General features: G+C 48.9%; 1 protein-coding gene and 1 long non-coding RNA gene across 2 annotated transcripts in view; one reads left to right on the top strand and one right to left on the bottom strand.

Annotated features, from left to right (window-relative positions):
- Positions 1-14715, bottom strand: part of MLKL (mixed lineage kinase domain like pseudokinase) — a 28056-nt gene extending 13341 nt beyond the window's left edge. The window contains exons 1-6 of the mRNA XM_007071236.4: positions 14586-14715; positions 11991-12449; positions 9662-9778; positions 6325-6517; positions 4447-4544; positions 130-265 (exon numbers count right to left, since the gene is read on the bottom strand). Of these exons, the coding sequence (XP_007071298.3) occupies positions 130-265; positions 4447-4544; positions 6325-6517; positions 9662-9778; positions 11991-12447 (1001 nt within the window). The 5' untranslated portion in view covers positions 12448-12449; positions 14586-14715. The remainder of the gene's footprint in view (positions 1-129; positions 266-4446; positions 4545-6324; positions 6518-9661; positions 9779-11990; positions 12450-14585) is intronic.
- Positions 260-16902, top strand: LOC122462516. Its single transcript, XR_006285089.1, has 3 exons — positions 260-1708; positions 5025-5109; positions 15727-16902. It is a non-coding gene; the product is annotated as an uncharacterized LOC122462516 (long non-coding RNA).
- The last annotated feature ends 419 nt before the right edge of the window (positions 16903-17321 follow it).

Below are 17321 nucleotides of genomic sequence, written 5' to 3'. Positions count from 1 at the left end.
CTGTTTCAATTCTAATTAACTAAAGGGCACTCCCATGAGCATCTGATTGCTCCCAGGTGCAGCCCATCGAGTCATCATGGGTCAGCTGGGCTCTAATTCTTCTAAAGGGCCACTGGCCCCATGACATACCTGTATAGGCCTCTGGCCGCATCCAGCGCCATCCGAATGCGAGTCTCCCAGGGGAGCTGGGGTTTCCTTGTCAGCACGTCCCGCAGGGTCCCCTTTTCACAGTATTCCATGACAATTGAGAAACAAGGGCTCGAACCTGATCAAAACAGAAGCCCAGTGAATGGTGACCTGAGCTGAGGCAACTCACGTGTTTACTTCATTCTCCATTAGAAATGCAGAATCCTGGTTAATGCAACTTTAACTCTGCACAGTTCAAATCAAGCATTGTCAGGAGATTCAGGAGTGACAGTTCTTAAGGCCCTTTGATGTGCCCACGTTGTGGGCAATAAGAAATATAAGAATGGCCATACTAGTCAGATTAATGGTCCATCTTGCTCAGCATGCTGTCTTCCAACAGTGGCCAATGCCAGGTGCTTCAGAGGGAACGAGCAAAACAGACAATCACCAAGTGATCCATCCTCTGTTGTCCACTCCCAAGAGACCAGACCTGACTCCTGCAACCCATGCAATCCCTGGAGTTGCTCAGATGTAACTGGGAAGAATTTTTTGTAAGGTTTACACATGGCCACCTGATGGAGCAGTCAGAAATGCCCCAGGTAGCCAATGAAGGGAGTTAATATTGCTATCGCTAAAAAGCCTCCACAAATTATTGATTGCACAGGCCGGGCTGACAGGAGGGGGGAAAAGGGAGCACGATTGTTTTGAAAACCCGAGCTTGGGGGGCCTCCAAAACATTTGTAACATCTGTGTAAAAATAAAGTGAAATGGGAGAGGGTGTGACCCCAGTAAACATGATGTGTCAGGGCCTGAGTGCATGTGCAAAAACCCAAAAGCACACCTTTTTAATCTCTTATGCTGCCATTTAATTCCCCGTCCCCAATTTATCAAGGGCCCGATTCTGCCACCTCCATTCACACTGCACAGTCCACACAGGCTGAGCTGCCCCCTTAATTTACCGATTATCCATATTTACCTGGGGCTAGACCTGCCTTATAGCTGTGAGTAGGGGTGCTACGGAGCTGGCCCAGTGGGAGCACAAGGAGGCATTGTGCTCAGGGAAGCAGTGCCTCCTGAACTTCCCACCAAGCAGGGAAAGAACACCCATTGTGCCACTCCTTGGGAGGGTATGATCCCTTCCATGGCTAGCCAGCTTCATGGACTGGTGCAGGGGGATAAGAGTGAAACTATTGGGCTGCCTCCTCCCTCCCCCTTGTGGGGTGGCTTGAGCCCCAGACGGAGCTGGCAGGGAGCAGCCCCTGTGCTCAATAGAGCTCAGAGACTGTAGCTGTGGCTGGCCCAAGAGGAGAGAGCACTGGGGTGAAGGAGCATAGTGACCATGGACCAGAACTGAGGTCAGTACTTGGCTACTGGAGTTAGCTTCACCACCATGGCTGCCACCCCCACTGTTTCCTGGGCTCTGGAGCCTTTGTCGGCCTGATCCTGAGCGATGTCCTGCCCAGACGGGCCAGAGAGAGGGACCCAGACAACGTCGCCACCCTACTGGCTCCAGCTGAATCCCAGCCACACCCGGGGTGACACAGGATCAGACTGTAACAACAACAGCTCTAGCCCATTGCAGGTAACTGCTTCTCTTTTCCCCAGCACGAGAGTTATTACCACCTTTGATACCTTCTAAGGGACTGTCAGACACTGGGCTTTGCCTTCTCACTCCAGCTAAAGGGAAAGGGAACAAAGGATGTTGTTACAACAGAACCCTTATTTAATGCTTTTCAAAGGCTTCAACTGCTTTTCCTTCTTTTCTGTATCGTTAAGAAAAAGGTTCAAGGGATTTTTACTGGTGTGTTTGCCATGGTATTAAGCAGGCTGAGGTCTCTGTATCCCAAACCTTGTCTAACCCTGTTTAATGCTGGACAGTGACTGGGTTATGTTTGGCCCATATATTCCATCTATATTCCATCTATATTCATACAACTTTATTGGGTCAAATGCTAAATGATATTTAGTATAAATAAGAATGCTAAAGAACTTTTATTTTAGGTGAAAGGGCACTGCTATGGGCCATGCACTCACTCTGGGCTTGGTCCCCCCCAGTGTCCCTTTTCCCTTGGAATGCTTATGGTCACAAGGAATGAGTGGAAATGCATGAAAGAGTAATTGATGATGAACCTTTAATTATATTTAGCAAAGTACTATATTATATATAATTTTACGTAGCCTTATTCCGTTAAATGAAGGTCTGTTTCCAACTCCTTCTCCCATTTGCCTCTCACATGTCCTGCTTAGAATGAGGGCATCTGCTTGTGGATCTCAACAGGTTTTGCCAGAAAATGTCCATCTCAGACTGGAATCTTCTACTGTGACCTCAGATCAAGAAACTGAATTATTGGTCCATGATGAGCTACAGCTGACATGCTGGAATCTCTGACTGGACAACAGTGTCCCCTGTGGCAGAGTAGGCGATTCAGTGAGCCCCACAAAACCTAATGCTAACTACGCAGAGAGAAGTGTGTGGGTGTGGGGGGAGGGGCGGGGTGGTATCTCTCTTGTACCACCAATGACATTTGGAGTTGTATCCTGCTCTCTTCCTGGCATTGGCCATCTAGAGAAGGGGAAGTGAAAGATTCCAAGCTTGAAGTACAACTCAGAGAGAGAAAAGACCAAACTTGCCACACTGCATGTGAAAGAGCTCCAAGTTACATCTTATCATCAATAAAGCCACTGGTAAAAATCAACTTTGTTTCAAACTAAGACCAATCACATGAGCTAAAGAGTTTGAGAAGTAAAAGGTGTGAAAACCATTGTGGAGCAATTCAGAGAGGCTTGAATCACTTCAACACCCTTTAGAGTGTGTGCGTCTCTCTTTGCAGATCACTTAACTGTCCCCCAAAGTAGACACTAAATTCCTAAGGCTGTTATTTAAACAGTAAGAGATCTCCAAACCAGGGTTGTTCTCAAGCCGCTACAAGTGTGGGACTCTATCAATCATCCTGTGTCTGTGCCAGGCTGTCAGAAAGATGCAGGCAAATGTGTTAAAATGGGGAGGAGAAATAAACTAGATCAGGCGTTCTCAAACTTCATTGCACTGCAACCCCCTTCTGACAACAAAGTTACTACATGACCCTGGGGGGCGGAAGGGAGCAGAGCCCGAGCCCCACCTCCCTGAGTGTGGGGAGAGAGGGGCCCACAGCCTGAGCCTAACCACCCCAGGTGGGGGTGCAGTTCGGACTTCAGCTTCTGCCCTGGGTCCTAGCAAGTCTAATGCAAGCCCTGGCGACCCCATTAAAATGGGGTCACAACCCACTTTGGGATCCTGACCCACAGTTTGAGAACCGCTGGACTAGATAAACCAAAGTTTGATGTAATTTCTGTGAAAAGTGAAGTTAATAGAAGAAAGCAGTTTGAGAAGGAAGTTACTGGCAAATCTTTTTAAGAGCTGTACTTCCTTAAGGGCAAGTAACAGGCTCTGAGCTAACTGGCTTAAATAAAAGGGAATGGCCTCTCCCCTTAACTTTCCTCTAAAACCCTAAGAGAATTGTTTTCTAAACTTGTTCAATTTGAATTCATTACTAATGGCAGTAATTGGCGAGCCAGATAAATTGAACCAGTGCGTTATCTCAATTACAACCTTAATTCGACCATTGTAAATTAGGTTAGGACAATTATAAGTTAAATTAACCAGTGACATGTTGCTTAAACTGATATTTGTTTGCCAACTACTTGCTTAATCTTTTAGTGCATTCATAAGAGATACATTGAACTGGTTTGTATCTCAAAACTTCAATGCAGACAAAGTAACCTACATAGGGGAAAAAGGTAAAATCATTAAAGGTCATTCCTTAGCCTGTACTATAGTTTAGTTACTTAAAATAACATTGCATTGTTCCTGCAGGAGATAGCTCCCAGTGTCTTCCTTCTTGTGGAATCTGAGCAAGGTTCAGCCACAGGCTGGCCCCATGTCACTTAGGGGAATGAAAAGCAGACACAGCTCAGCTCCACTTTGCTGGATATGTACTACTGGAGTCATGAATCCTGCGGAGAGTGGAAAGGGGTGGCCAGAGCAGGGCCCTATCCCTTCAGGTATATTCTTGGCCATGCCAGCTGTGGTATTACATCATGGGCCTTCCATCCCTGTTGGCTGGCTTTGCCCATATCTCGTCACACCCATCCGGACTGTGGCTGTGTCACGTTTGATGTGACAAGCGTGGGCCGATGTCTGGACTCGCGCATTCAGGCACCTCCACGTGTGCAGCAGCCGGGGTGACGAACGCTGTGCTAGGAGGTGGGTGCAAAGAGGTGACATGGGAGCCTGCTGTGGAGAGTCAGTGACTGAGATCCCACCACACCGGGGCCCCTTACCGCTCTCATCGATGCAGATCCCGTACATACGAAGGATGTTCGGAGACTCAAACTTCTTCATGGTTTCAATCTCCTTCCTGAAAATCTCCCTCACCTTCCTGCAACAGGCAGTAGAGCAGTCAGGCCTCTGGGCAGAGTGGGTCTGTGAGAGCTGGTGGGGCAGGGACAACCCCCTCCTCCAATACAGTCCAATGGTGGGGCTAATCTTGGTAACATGGCCTCCAACCCCATTCCAGGCTTCCTCCCCAAGCCTGAAGTATAGCAGAGAGCAAGCACACAAATCCCCCATTAACTGCATTTTGCTATCTTTGTAGTTCTCTAAAGAGTAGCCACCTAAGGAGACCAGTGGTTTCCTGCTCTGTGAGACTTCCCAGCATGCACCTTGCTAGCAATGTGGCAGCCATCACTCATTGGCACTGGAGACCAGTGTCCATGCTTGTGAGGAGTAATGCACGTCCATTCCCCTAGCATTCCCCTAGCATTTTCTTTTCAGTACCCTTCACCCACCAGGGTTCCTTGAAAACCGCAGAGAACCTCTGAACATTGGGAGGAAGAAAGCAAACAACTCTCTCCCACAGCCCCCACCATAGCAAGACGCCATGTCTGAAGATGAATGGCAGATGTGATGGCACCAGCAGAAGGAATGCTGGGATGTGTCAGCTGGTGAGTACTTGGGGCCTGATCTCTGGGGAAGGAAAACTAAGTTAAAAGGAGTAATGGGCTTAAATTCTCCCACAGCCTGTCAATTTGGGCCTTCTGCATCCAACGAGGATGCCCTATTTGTGTGTAAACTCCAATGAAGTCCCCTGTGTCCGTCTCCAGGAGCTGCACTTTTGGGAATCAGATCCCATTGCATTTTCCAGGCAAACTAGGAGACAACCCCAGGATCCTGCCCAACATGCCCTCTCCCCACAGGACAAATTCTAGTGTTTGAATCATGGGTGGGCAAACCTTTTGGGCTGAGGGACACATCTGGGTATGGAAATTGTATGGCGGGCCATGAATGCTCACAAAATTGGGGTGCAGGAGAGGGTGAGAGCTCCAGCTGGGGCTGTGGACTCTGGGGTGGGGCTGGGGATGAGAGGTTGGGGGTGCAGGAGGATGCTCCGGGCTGGGACTGACGGGTTCGGCAGGCAGGAGGGGATCAGGGCTGGGGTAGGGGTGCAAGCTCTGGGCCTCAAGCAGCTCCCGGAAGCAGCGGCATGTCCCCCCACTGGCTCCTACGGGGAGGCGTGGCCAGGCAACTCTGCACGCTGCCCCATCCGCAGGCACCATCCCTGCAGCTCCCATTGGCGATTCCCAGCCAATGGGAGCTGTGGGGGCAGCGCTTGGGGCAGGGGCAGCATGCGGAGTGGAGCCCCCTGGCTGCCTCTACACATAGGAGCCAGAGGCGGGACATGCTGCTGCTTCTGGGAGCTGTGCGGAGCCAGGGCACGCATGGAGCTGGGTAAGCTCCAGACCCCGCTCCCTGGCTGGAGTGCCAGAGCAGGGCAAGCCCCAGACCCCGCCTCTTGACGGGAGCTCGAGGGCTGAATTAAAACATCTGAAGGGCCAGATGTGGCCCCTGGGCTGTAGTTTGCCCACCCCAGTTTGAGTTATTATAGTTAGATTGCTGCTTTTGGTTTCCCTCATCTTTGTGGTTCTTACTCCGCCTTCCCTGCATAACACCAGACAGGCGCACACAGAGAGCAGCAGTGTTTTGCTATCAACTTCAGCAGGGAGAAAGCAAAGCTACTTTGTCAGTGGCCAGTTTGTCTCCCTGCTGAAGAACCCCCTATCTTCAGTGTCAAGGCCTTTCTCAGTGATTGAGGGAGAGGATGACAGCAGTCCCCTCCGCAGTAGTTACATTCTTGTTGGGACCTTTGCTAAATAACTCACTCGGTGGAGGTGATCACAGGGTTTTTGAAGACTTTGATGGCAACAGGGTACTTGTAGAATTCTCCTTTGTAGAGCGTGTGGCTTTTGGATTCCATCAGGAAGGTCCATGAGGTTTTAGTGAGATCCTCCATCCTAATCTCAGTGATTTCCTCTCTTGGAACAGCATTGTCCTTTTTCATGACTGCGTCCTGCACTGGGACAAAGGGAAACAAAGAGGGGGTGTTAAATGATGCTCTTGGTAAGAAATCTCTTCCTCTGGCTATGCTGTGGAGTCCATGCCAGCACACTGCCCTTTTGCTGATGCAGTGTACAACGACAGAAGGAGTTTTTCTGCTGGTGTAGAAATACCACCTCCCCAAATGACATTAACAGCTTTCATCAGCATAGCTGTGTCTATACTGCGGTTTTTGTCAACATAGTTGTGTCGTCAGGGTGAGGTTTTCCCCCCTCACATCCCCAGTTGATGTAGCTATGCTGCTATAACTTCTAAGTGCAGACCAAGCCTCTCTCTGCCTTCCCAGCCTGTAGGAGAAATAACTTGCTTATTTCATACTTTGTTGTATGGATGGAGGCACTTGACCTAATCTAGCCAACGAGTTTTTTATACGTGCTCATCACCACAGCATCCAGATTTAATGATTCAATGGCATCTTCCCACATATGTCCCTAGTTTGGAGACACAATGGCCTGTCATAATTTGTCTCTGGATAAACGAACGTGGGGTGGAGGGAGCTCCACATGTCCTATACAGCCTCTATATGTCTTCCCTACGGCTTGTTGCAACTGTGCCATAATGGAGAACAAGGCCTATGCAGTCAGATTTCAGGGCTTTACCTCATAGACTGAGACTTTAAGACCAGAAGGGACCATCATGAGTCATTTTGAGTCAGCAATGTGCCCTTGTTGCCAAGAAGGCTTACGGCATATTGGGCTTCATTAGTAGGAGCATTGCCAGCAGATTGAGGGAAGTGATTATTCCCCTCTATTCGGCACTGGTGAGGCCACATCTGGAGTATTGCATCTAGTTTTGTTCCCCCCACTACAGAAAGGATGTGGACAAATTGCAGAGAGTCCAGCGGAGGGCAACGAAAATGATCAGGGGGCTGGGGCACGTGACTTACAAGGAGAGGCTGAGGGAACTGGGCTTGTTTAATCTGCAGAAGAGAAGAGTGGGGGGGGGGGAGGGGAGATTTGATAGCAGCCTTCAACTACCTGAAGAGGTATGGAGCTTGGCTGCTCTCAGTGGTGGCAGATGACAGAACAAGGAGCAATGATCTCAAGTTGCATTGGGGGAGGTCTAGGTTGGATATGAGGAAACACTATTTCACTAGGAAGGTGGTGAAGCACTGGAACGGGTTGCCTAGGGAGGTGGTGGAATCTCCATCCTTAGAGGTTTTTAAGGCCCGTCTTGATGATTTAGGGATGATTTAGTTGGGGATTGGTCCTGCTTTGAGCAGGGGGTTGGACTAGATGACCTCTTGAGGTCTCTTCCAACCCTAATCTTCTATGATTCTATGATCATCTAGTCTGCCCTCCTGGACATTGCAGGCCCATAACCTCTGGCTGAGTGACTGAAGTCCACAAATCTTGATTTAAAGACTTCATGTTACAGAGAATCCACCATTTACTCTAGTTCAAACCAGCAAGTGACCCGTGCCCCATGCTGCAGAGGAAAGTGAAAACACCCCAGCGTCCCTGCCAATCTGACCACGGGGAAAATACCTTCTCAACCTCAGTTATAACAATCAGTTAGACCCTTAGCATGTTGTTGAGACCCACCAGCCAGACACCTGGGAAAAAATTCGCTGTAGTAACGCAGAGCCTGCCCCATCTAGTGTCCCATCTCCTACCCTTGGAGATATTTGCTAACAGCAGTAGTGAATGGGCCATATGCCACATTGTAGGCAGTCTCATCACACCATCCTCTCCATAAATTTATCAAGCTGAGCCTTGAAACAAGCTAGGTTCTTTGTCCTCACTGTTCCCATGGGAGGCTGTTCTAGAACCTCACTCCTCTAATGGTAACAAACCTTTGTCTAATTTCAAACCTAAACTTGTTGATGGCCACTTTATATCCATTTGTTCTTGTGCCAGCATTGACCCTTAAGTTAAATAACTCCTCTCCCTCCCTAGTATTTATCTATCTGATGTATTTATAGACAGCAATTATATCTCCCCTCTGCCTTTGTTTTATTAGGCTAAAGAAACCAAGCTCCTTGAGTCTCCTCCCTTAAGGTAGGTTTTCCATTCCTCGGATCATCGTAGTAGCCCTTCTCTGCTCCTCTTCCAGTTTGAATTCATCTTTCTTAAGCATGGGAGACCAGAACTGCACACCGTATTCCCGGTGAGGTCTCATCAATGCCTTGTATAACGGCAATAACACTTCCCTGTCTCTCCTAGAAATACCTCACTTGATGCATCCTAGGATTGACTTAGCCTTTTTCACAGCGCATCACATTGGCAGCTTATAGTCCCCCAGTGATCAACCCATACACCCAGGTCTTTCTCCTCCTCTGTCACTTCCAACTGATATGTCCCCAGCTTATAGCAATAATTCATGTTGTTAGTCCCTAAGTGCATGATCTTGCACTTTGGACTATCAGATTTCATCCCATTTCTATTACTCCTGCTATCATTAAAAGCGCATCTATTCCCACTTTCTCTCCTACCATGAGTCACTAATGCCCAATATCAAGAAGGTACCAGAACTATATTGCGGGAGCTGGGTCTCGGGAGCTAGCCGAGTAGCCTGGGGGTGACGCTGTGCCCTGCCAGGTGGGAATTGCTGAGTCTGCTTGTGTCTGGCTCTTAGCGCTTACAAGACATAAAGGAGCAGACTGAAGTCACATCATTGACGACTCAGGGCGGCCAGCACGTGAGCAGTACTGAAACTCCTTGAAGGTGGTTCAGCCCTGCCCTCCTGGAAGGGATGGTGGGGAGGGATGCAAAGGCAGCACAGAGATGCTTTGTTGCAATGGAGAGATCTAGCCTTTAATGATTCCTCCCCTCCCGTTCCACACCAAGGTAACCCCTCTAGGGAAGACTTCTGCTGTGGGGAGGATGAGGACCCTGGATGGATGTTGTGTGGGGTTTTGCAGGCTTGACAAGGTAAATAAGGAGCCATCCAACATAGGAAGCAGAGCTGAACTTGAAAGGAGCCCGTGGAGGCACCAAGTACTCCACCTATTCTTAATCCGATCCGTCAGGACTGCAAATCCCTCCAGTGAACTTGCTTACCCTGAGCCTGGAGGATGATTATTCATTGTCAGCAGTTCGCAGCCCACCCTTGCCCTGGGAGGGGTATGCCGGAGGGGAGAGAGGCCTGATGGTAACTTACACTTTTGCATCATTTGGCGAACTTCTTCCACCCTGCTTCCCACATCCTCCACCTTTGTTCCCACATGTCTGACATCATTATGGACATTATCCACTGCATCTTTGGTCTCTGTACTTCCTAGGGGAAAGGAAGAAGCAGAAAGTCAAGGTCATTAAAAGAACTTGTGGGATGGATGCTTGTTGAGCACCATTGGGGTTTGTTGCATGGCATAGTCTTCCACATGGTCTGGGCACCAGGGGACTGACTGAGTGTGCCCTGAGACTGGGCTGTGTGGGCTGCCAGAGAGGTTTAGTGGGACTGGCCTTTCATACTGTTAATTTTTCATCCGGCTTAAAGTGCAGTTCTGCTCTGAAAAGTGACTCCATGAGAATGGCCCTGCTGGGCTCCTTGTTTATTTTCTCTTAGCAACTCCAGAGCCAGTGTGCTTAGTGTACAAGGGGAAAACATCTGACCTGCAAACTTGGATCTGAAAGTCACGCTAGGCTCTTCCCTTCTTCCTTGTCAACACTGAGACTCAAATTAGGATCTCAGCAACACCTGTCCCAGCCCAATTGTCTTCAGTGTAACTGACTGGGACATAGTAAATAATGCAGCGGATCTATCCATTTTCTCAGACACCTATCACCGTGGTACCTAAGCACTGATGCAGAAGAAGGAATCAACTTCAGCTCCCTCTCCCATAGCTGTGTTGACTCAGCAGGGCCAACGCAGGAGTAAAAAGCAGAAGAACGTATCATTGTCAGCACAATAACCTGGCAGCAGATCTGCTGAGTGTGAAGGGGCCATTTTTTCATCATTGCTTTTCAGAGTAGAACCGTGCTGTACAAGGCAGCTATCGCCCCCTCCATCGCTGTGCCAGGTCTTAGAATGCTGCCAGCCCCCAATATCTTTTGGAAGGTTTGAGGGTGGCATTTTTAGTTGCACTTTTGTAACTTAAAAAGAAAAGGAGTACTTGTGGCACCTTAGAGACTAACCAATTTATTTGAGCATGAGCTTTCGTGAGCTACAGCTCACTTCATTGGATGCATACTGTGGAAACTGCGGCAGTTTCCACAGTAGGCATCCGATGAAGTGAGCTGTAGCTCACGAAAGCTCATGCTCAAATTAATTGGTTAGTCTCTAAGGTGCCACAAGTACTCCTTTTCTTTTTGCGAATACAGACTAACACGGCTGTTACTTTGTAACTTAGGAGTCCACTGAAAGTCAATGGGACTTGGATCTCCTAGGTTACATAGACGCCTGTGAAAATCCCACCCGCCAGCACCAGTCACTTCCTGGTTCACATCGAACAAACACCTCCTCCTTGTGGGCCATTATTTTGCTACTTTGAAACCTGAATCTGCGGCTGCAAGGTCACAGCTCTAGCGCTGTCCTTCCGACCACTCCAGGTCCAACCCCAGCCCCTTCTGGACCTGGAATGTATCACTTCAGAGAAGCCAGAGCCCTGAGGTTTCTCTTAGATTCAGAGATTCCAAGGCCAGGAGGGACCATTGTGATCATCTACTCTGATCCCCTACAGAGCACAGGCCAGAGATCTGCCCCACAGTAATCCCTAGGGCAGATCTTTTAGGGAAACATGCCATCCTGATTTTAAAATTGTCTGATGGAGAATCCACCACAACCCCTGGTAAATTGTTCCAATGGTTAATTAGTCTCGCTTAATTAACTCCTTATTTCCAGTTTGAATTTGTCTGGATTCAGCTCCCAACCATTGGATTGTGTTAGACCTTTCTCTGCTGGATTGAAGAGCCCATTATTAAATATTTGTTCCCCATGTAGGTACTTATAGATGGTAATCAAGTCATCCCTTAACTTTCTCTTTGATAAGGTACACAGATTGAGCTCCTTGCGTCTATCACTATCAGGCAGGTTTTCTAATCCTTTAATCATTCTTGTGGCTCTTCTCTGACCCCTCTGCAATTTATCAACATCCTTCTTCCGTTGTTTGGCACTAGAACTGGACACAAGATTCCAGCAGCGGTCACACAAGTGCCCTGTGTAGTAGGTGCCGGTGCCCTCTAGCCTGCCAATAGACCTGCTGGTATGGTTAGATCAAGGGTAGAGGAATAGGTCTGGGTCCTGTGCTCTTGAAGGGCTCACAGAAGTGGTAGAACTGCATCAGCCAACATCACGACATTGTGACACAAATGGCACATCATTGATCTGGGTCCCTTGTAGGCTTAGCCTGTTCCTGTTTAAATGTGCAACCCTCGGGCCAAAGCTGAACCTTGCAGCAGAAAGGGGAAGCGGAGCCAGACATGCTGGCTCCAACCATCCCAGCTAATTCCCAATTGTAAGGTACGTGAGAGTCTTAAAAATGCATATTCACTTGTGAGCAGCTCCTCCCAGAGGGCTTTATCATCCTTGGTGTCCTGGCTGTCCTCCCTGCTGCAGGTGTCTCGCTGAAAGGTCTCAAGGAAGGACTGTTTATTCTCAGCCTGCAGCAGGAGGGAGAGCCCTTGAGCAGCATCCCCAAGGCGCTCATTCACTCGCGCAAACCCCTCCACGACATCGCTGGCTTTCAGGAACTTCTGCAGCCAGTTCGTCTGGCTGTACTTCTTCACCAGCTCCTGGGCCTTCTCCAAGGTCTCCAGCAGCTGCTGCAGCGTCTCTTCTACCTGGGAGGAGATTTGTTTCGGAGGCTGTGCCCTGAGGACCTCCACAGGCCTCAGCAGGATGTGAACACGGTACACGAGACGGCGGCACTGGTGCTTACAGCACTTCACTTGTTCGCACTGGGCGTAGATGATGTGGGCCACATTCAGGACCTTCTCCACTACCTCCATATCTGAAAGGAATGGGATTCATCTATCAGTAACATGGCACTCCCTGTGCTGGGGATTCCTAGCTCCCAAGACCATTATGACCATCTGCTGTGACCTGCTGTATCCCACAGGCCTACCCTCTAATAGCTGCTGTTTGACTAGAGCCTCCATCCAACCTTGATTTAAAAATGGCCAGTGATGGCGAATCCACCACCCCTTTGGCATGGGAAGGGGATGTTATTTTCCTTTATTGCTTTTGTTTTGAAGTGATAGGATCTATATTAGATAAATCCCCCCTCAGTCCCTTCCTACCTTTAGGTGCAAGAGCCTTCTCCTCTGCAATCCCTGCCAGGTGGGACAGCATCCCTGTACCTCTGCCTCACTGACCAGTGACAGATGAACCTCCCAGGGAGCTGAAATTCAGGCCTATGCAGAGGGCTAGCACTAAGCCCCAGTGTTCTGCTTAAGTCCAACTTAAGTCCTGAGGGTGCCATGGGCTTGTGCAGGCTTTCTGCCACAGGGATGACTTTCACCCCAGATTCGCAGTTGGGGTTCATTTTGGATGAGCACGTGAGCAGTCAGCTTCTTGTGCCAACTTAGTCTGAGCCACTCAACCTTTCTGAGGCTGGTAGTAGAAGCCCTGTGCACCAACTGAGGCAGGAATTGCAAGGGCCAAAGATGTGTCCAAATATTTCAGAACCTTAGATGCAGAACTGGACAAGGGTCAGGACTGGGTACATTGTGCAGTTACCACATTGGCACGTCTACACATACAGAGAGAGAGAGAGCAAGAGAGAGAGAGTCACACTTTTTGCAAGCTCAATTCTAAAAATCAGGCCCCAGAGATTAGAAGGGGTGAAAGGGCTTCTGATATTTGTGTTTTCCCAGACCGATCTGCCCATCCCTCATAGACTTTTCCAACAGACTCTGAAAATACCTTTGCCTATCATATGTGTTTTATATCTCTCCCTCCCTCCCTTATTTTTCTTATGACAGGGCACTTTACTTTATTTACCATACGTCTTCACGCAGTTGCGTTTTAGATATCGTGTACTATATTCTGTCATTTCTCACCATGTTTTGCGCTGCTGCTAGAAAATATGCTCTCTGTAGGAAGGCTATTCATTAACACGTGAATGCATTGTACTCTATAGCTGACACTATGCTACACCAATGAGGTGTCAAGGTTACTGAGTTACATTCTCAAGACAGACACATTTGCTGTGCCTTGGACATTCCCTCCATGAGGCTGCACACCCTGCTTGCTGTGTGACTTGCCACAGGATGACTTTATCTTTCATTGTTCAAAGCAATAATAGTCTCCAGGGGCCAGATCCTCAGCTGGTGTAAATCAGCATTGGTTTCAATCAAATTACGCTGATTTAAACTAGCTGAGAGTCTGGTCTGATTTGCCCCAATCTGAGCTCCCCACTCATTTTTGTAATTCAGCCTTTACTCAGGTGAAACTCGCCGTGGAGTCAGCGGATGTTTGGCCTGAGTCAGTACAGAATAAGGACCTCAGGGACTGGCCCATCATCAAAACAAATAGACCACATGTGCCCTTCTATTGGAGGGCCTGCTTTGCTGCCACCCGGCCCACCCCTCCGCCCAGCCAAATATGCACTGGGTGGGGAGAATTCCCTGTGAAGCCTGTCACTAGCAGGCCATACAGTCACAACTAAGTAATGCTTTGCTCCCCGCTGGCCCTCTGAGGGCACAGTGTGACCCTGCTTAGCCACCCCTTTTCTGAGCATCCTTGCAGTCAGCGATGCAAACATGGACCGCAGAAATCTGCATGTTCGGAGCCCACCCACAGAGACCGGCTCACCAGAATCCCAGGCAGCCTTTCTGGGTACTTTCCCTTCTGTTGCCTGTCTGCATTCTCTTTCACTTTTGAGGCTAGCCAAAGGGGTTGCAGTCAGAAGACGACTCCTCCAAAGCTGGGCAGAAAAGAGAGCTGTCTGGGAGCAGCTGTAGCCTATCCCAGGAGCCTGCCTGGCTCTAATAACTCCATACTTTGTGTCTCGGTCAGGGCAGAGGTTCAACAAAAGCATTTTAAAATTGTAACCAGTTTCTCTTCCCTTCAGAGATCAGCCTGGTACTTCCCAGCTCAAAGCTCCTTCCTCTCTTTAGTGTAGCAATCAAACAGACAAACTTACCTGATCCCCTGCCAAGCTATTTCTGTCCTTGATCCCTTCTCTTGTCCGAGAGACCTACCAAATATCATAGTAAACTTTTGAGAACATCCCTCTGCTTGTCTCTCTCCCAGTTTGGCCCCTCCTCCCTGACGAAATTTTAGGATTATGCAATTCTGCAAATCTGTTTCCTCTTTTACAGCCATCTCTGCATTGGACGGAAGCTAGTGGCTTTTCTTTTCATGCAGGAAATTGTCTGTGGCTTTTCTCGCTCTGGCCCTCAAGAGAAAAGGGATAGGGCAGATCGCATCACTCGTTCGTTGTTGTTGTTTTTAAATAAAAGAGCGCAGTAAGAAATAATATAGGAGGAATAGCTAAATTTAACAAGGACCTAGTTAGTGGCCAAGAGACCCAAACTCTCCAGAGAGATCAGCGCCTCTCTATGAGCTATAGCATGTTCTGATGTAGCTTAATGTCATTTTAAACTTCTTTAAACACTAGGGGGGCAGGATTCACCAGATCAGTCAAGGAGCAGTTGGTGCAAGTCCTGTGGGGGTGGGCAAAGATTGATTTTAAGCCATCTCAGTGCCTCTCCAGTTTTGGAGCTTCTAGACACTGGGTCAGTTTCCTCTATAAATTAGAGCAGACTTTGGGCTGCTCTGCTGTACGCCAGTTACCAATGGCCCCTGAGGACTGATCCAGCAGCAGCAGATAATCAGCGAGACACAAGGGTGCCCTGTGCCAGGAGGGAGGGAAGCAGAGGGGGTGCTGCTGTGAAGAGTCTCCGGAACAGATCCTCCATCTTTTGGGCTGCTTTGCTATTGGGCACTGTAGGGTGAAAGATGTGGGTAAGGCTTGAAGTGGGCTGTTTCAAATGGGCTCCCAGACACAGGACAAAAACATAGGGCCAGATTCTGATCCCTTTACTCATGTTGGGTAGCACCTTAATGCACAGGTAATGCCACTGACTTCAGCAGCCTATTTGTGGGTGAAGAGACAACCCTATACAAGCACAGGTATCAGCTTCTGACCTGTAGGGCACACTGGATCTGAAGTGGCTTGGCAGCTGTCAAAAGGCATATGACATCCATTTGAAGAAGTTGTCCTAGTTCTGCGTGTTTGTTCTGAACAAATGAAATTTCAGCGTGTCCCTGCACTTCTCTAGATCCACACTGAGCACCGGGCACGGGCAGCATGTCTGGACTGACTGCTTGGAAAGCAAGTGAGTAAACAGCCAAAGAGGACCACACTCCTGACATGAGAGATGGTAACAGGAAAGTTACATCCACAAACGTAGCGCATGGGATTTCCTAAAGCTCCCACCTCACTCAGGAGCACGGACAGTCAACCTCAAATTAATCACTTCCAAAAATCTCATGTTTTTTTAAACCAGTCCTGTTATTTTGGGGGTGGGACTCATGATTTTTGAACACTTGGCATTGGCAACACTGTCATCCCAGGCCCAAGGGGCCGAACTTGGAAGCCTTAGGGTTCAGGCAACTACGTCCATATTTGGGCACCCAGCTACACAGCATGACTTTCGAAAGTGCCGAGCTGCTCCCAGCTCTGTTGCTTCGCCCTGCCGAGAAGTAGGCTGAATACCTGGCAACCCTCCTGTCTGCAAAAATACAGCGGAAAGGAAACTTGCTAGACCCTACTCTTATGCTTGTTGTAGCTAGTGCATAAGAAAGGTAGCTCCTACAGAACCGATAAACATGCCTTTACTGGTTGCACCAGGAACCCAGTTCTCAGCAGGGACCAATTCCTGACACACGTGACCTGAGCTCATCCCTTTTAAAGGGACCATGGCTGACAGTGCAGAAGGTCCGGTTCAGTGGTCAAAGCACATAGCCAGGAATCGGAGCCAGGGTCAGAGCCAACACTGGAAGTCAGGAGTCAAAGCCGAGGCTCAGGCTGGAGTGAGGCGAGGCAGGGCTAAGGTTGAGGCAGAAGCAAGGCCAGGAACAAGCAAGCTCAGGTGCTCTCACAGCCATGAGTAAATGCTTTGAGCAGCCACTGAATGGCTGCTGCTCCTGGGCATAAGAGCCAGTCTGCTGACTCATCCAACCAATCAGGCAGACTCCGACCGGCCAAATGCGCTCATTAGGTTGCTCAGAGACTGGCTCTGCTACAGGCCCTGATTCCAGGTCCCGAGTTGTGAAATGCGACAGTTGAGTGCAAAAGTGAGTCCCAGCCTACAGTAGCAGCCTCCATAGGTGACCACTGTGCTGTCTCACTGGTCCTCGTCTGCATGTGCTGTACGATGCAGTGGTTAAAGATGTAATGAGCAAATTATTAAAAAGAAAGAAACAAAACCCAGTAATTCTCTGTGCAACACACACACTGCTGCTATCTATTCTTGTCAGCAAGTTAAGGAAGTATGGGCTGGATGAATGCACTATAAGGTGGGTAGAAAGCTGGCTAGATTGTCGGGCTCAACGGGTAGTGATCAATGGCTCCATGTCTAGTTGGCAGCCGGTGTCAAGTGGAGTGCCCCAGGGGTCGGTCCTGGGGCCGGTTTTGTTCAATATCTTCATAAATGATCTGGAGGATGGTGTGGATTGCACACTCAGCAAATTTGCAGATGATACTAAACTGGGAGGAGTGGTAGATACGCTGGAGGGGAGGGATAGGATACAGAGGGACCTAGACAAATTGGAGGATTGGGCCAAAAGAAACCTGATGAGGTTCAATAAGGATAAGTGCAGGGTCCTGCACTTAGGACGGAAGAACCCAATGCACCGCTACAGACTAAGGACC

The sequence above is a fragment of the Chelonia mydas genome, chromosome 12 (assembly GCF_015237465.2).
Source record: "Chelonia mydas isolate rCheMyd1 chromosome 12, rCheMyd1.pri.v2, whole genome shotgun sequence".
Lineage (NCBI taxonomy): Eukaryota > Metazoa > Chordata > Testudines > Cheloniidae > Chelonia > Chelonia mydas.
The sequence above is the reverse complement of the archived record's forward strand: the minus strand, read 5'-3'. Positions and strand labels throughout refer to the sequence as shown.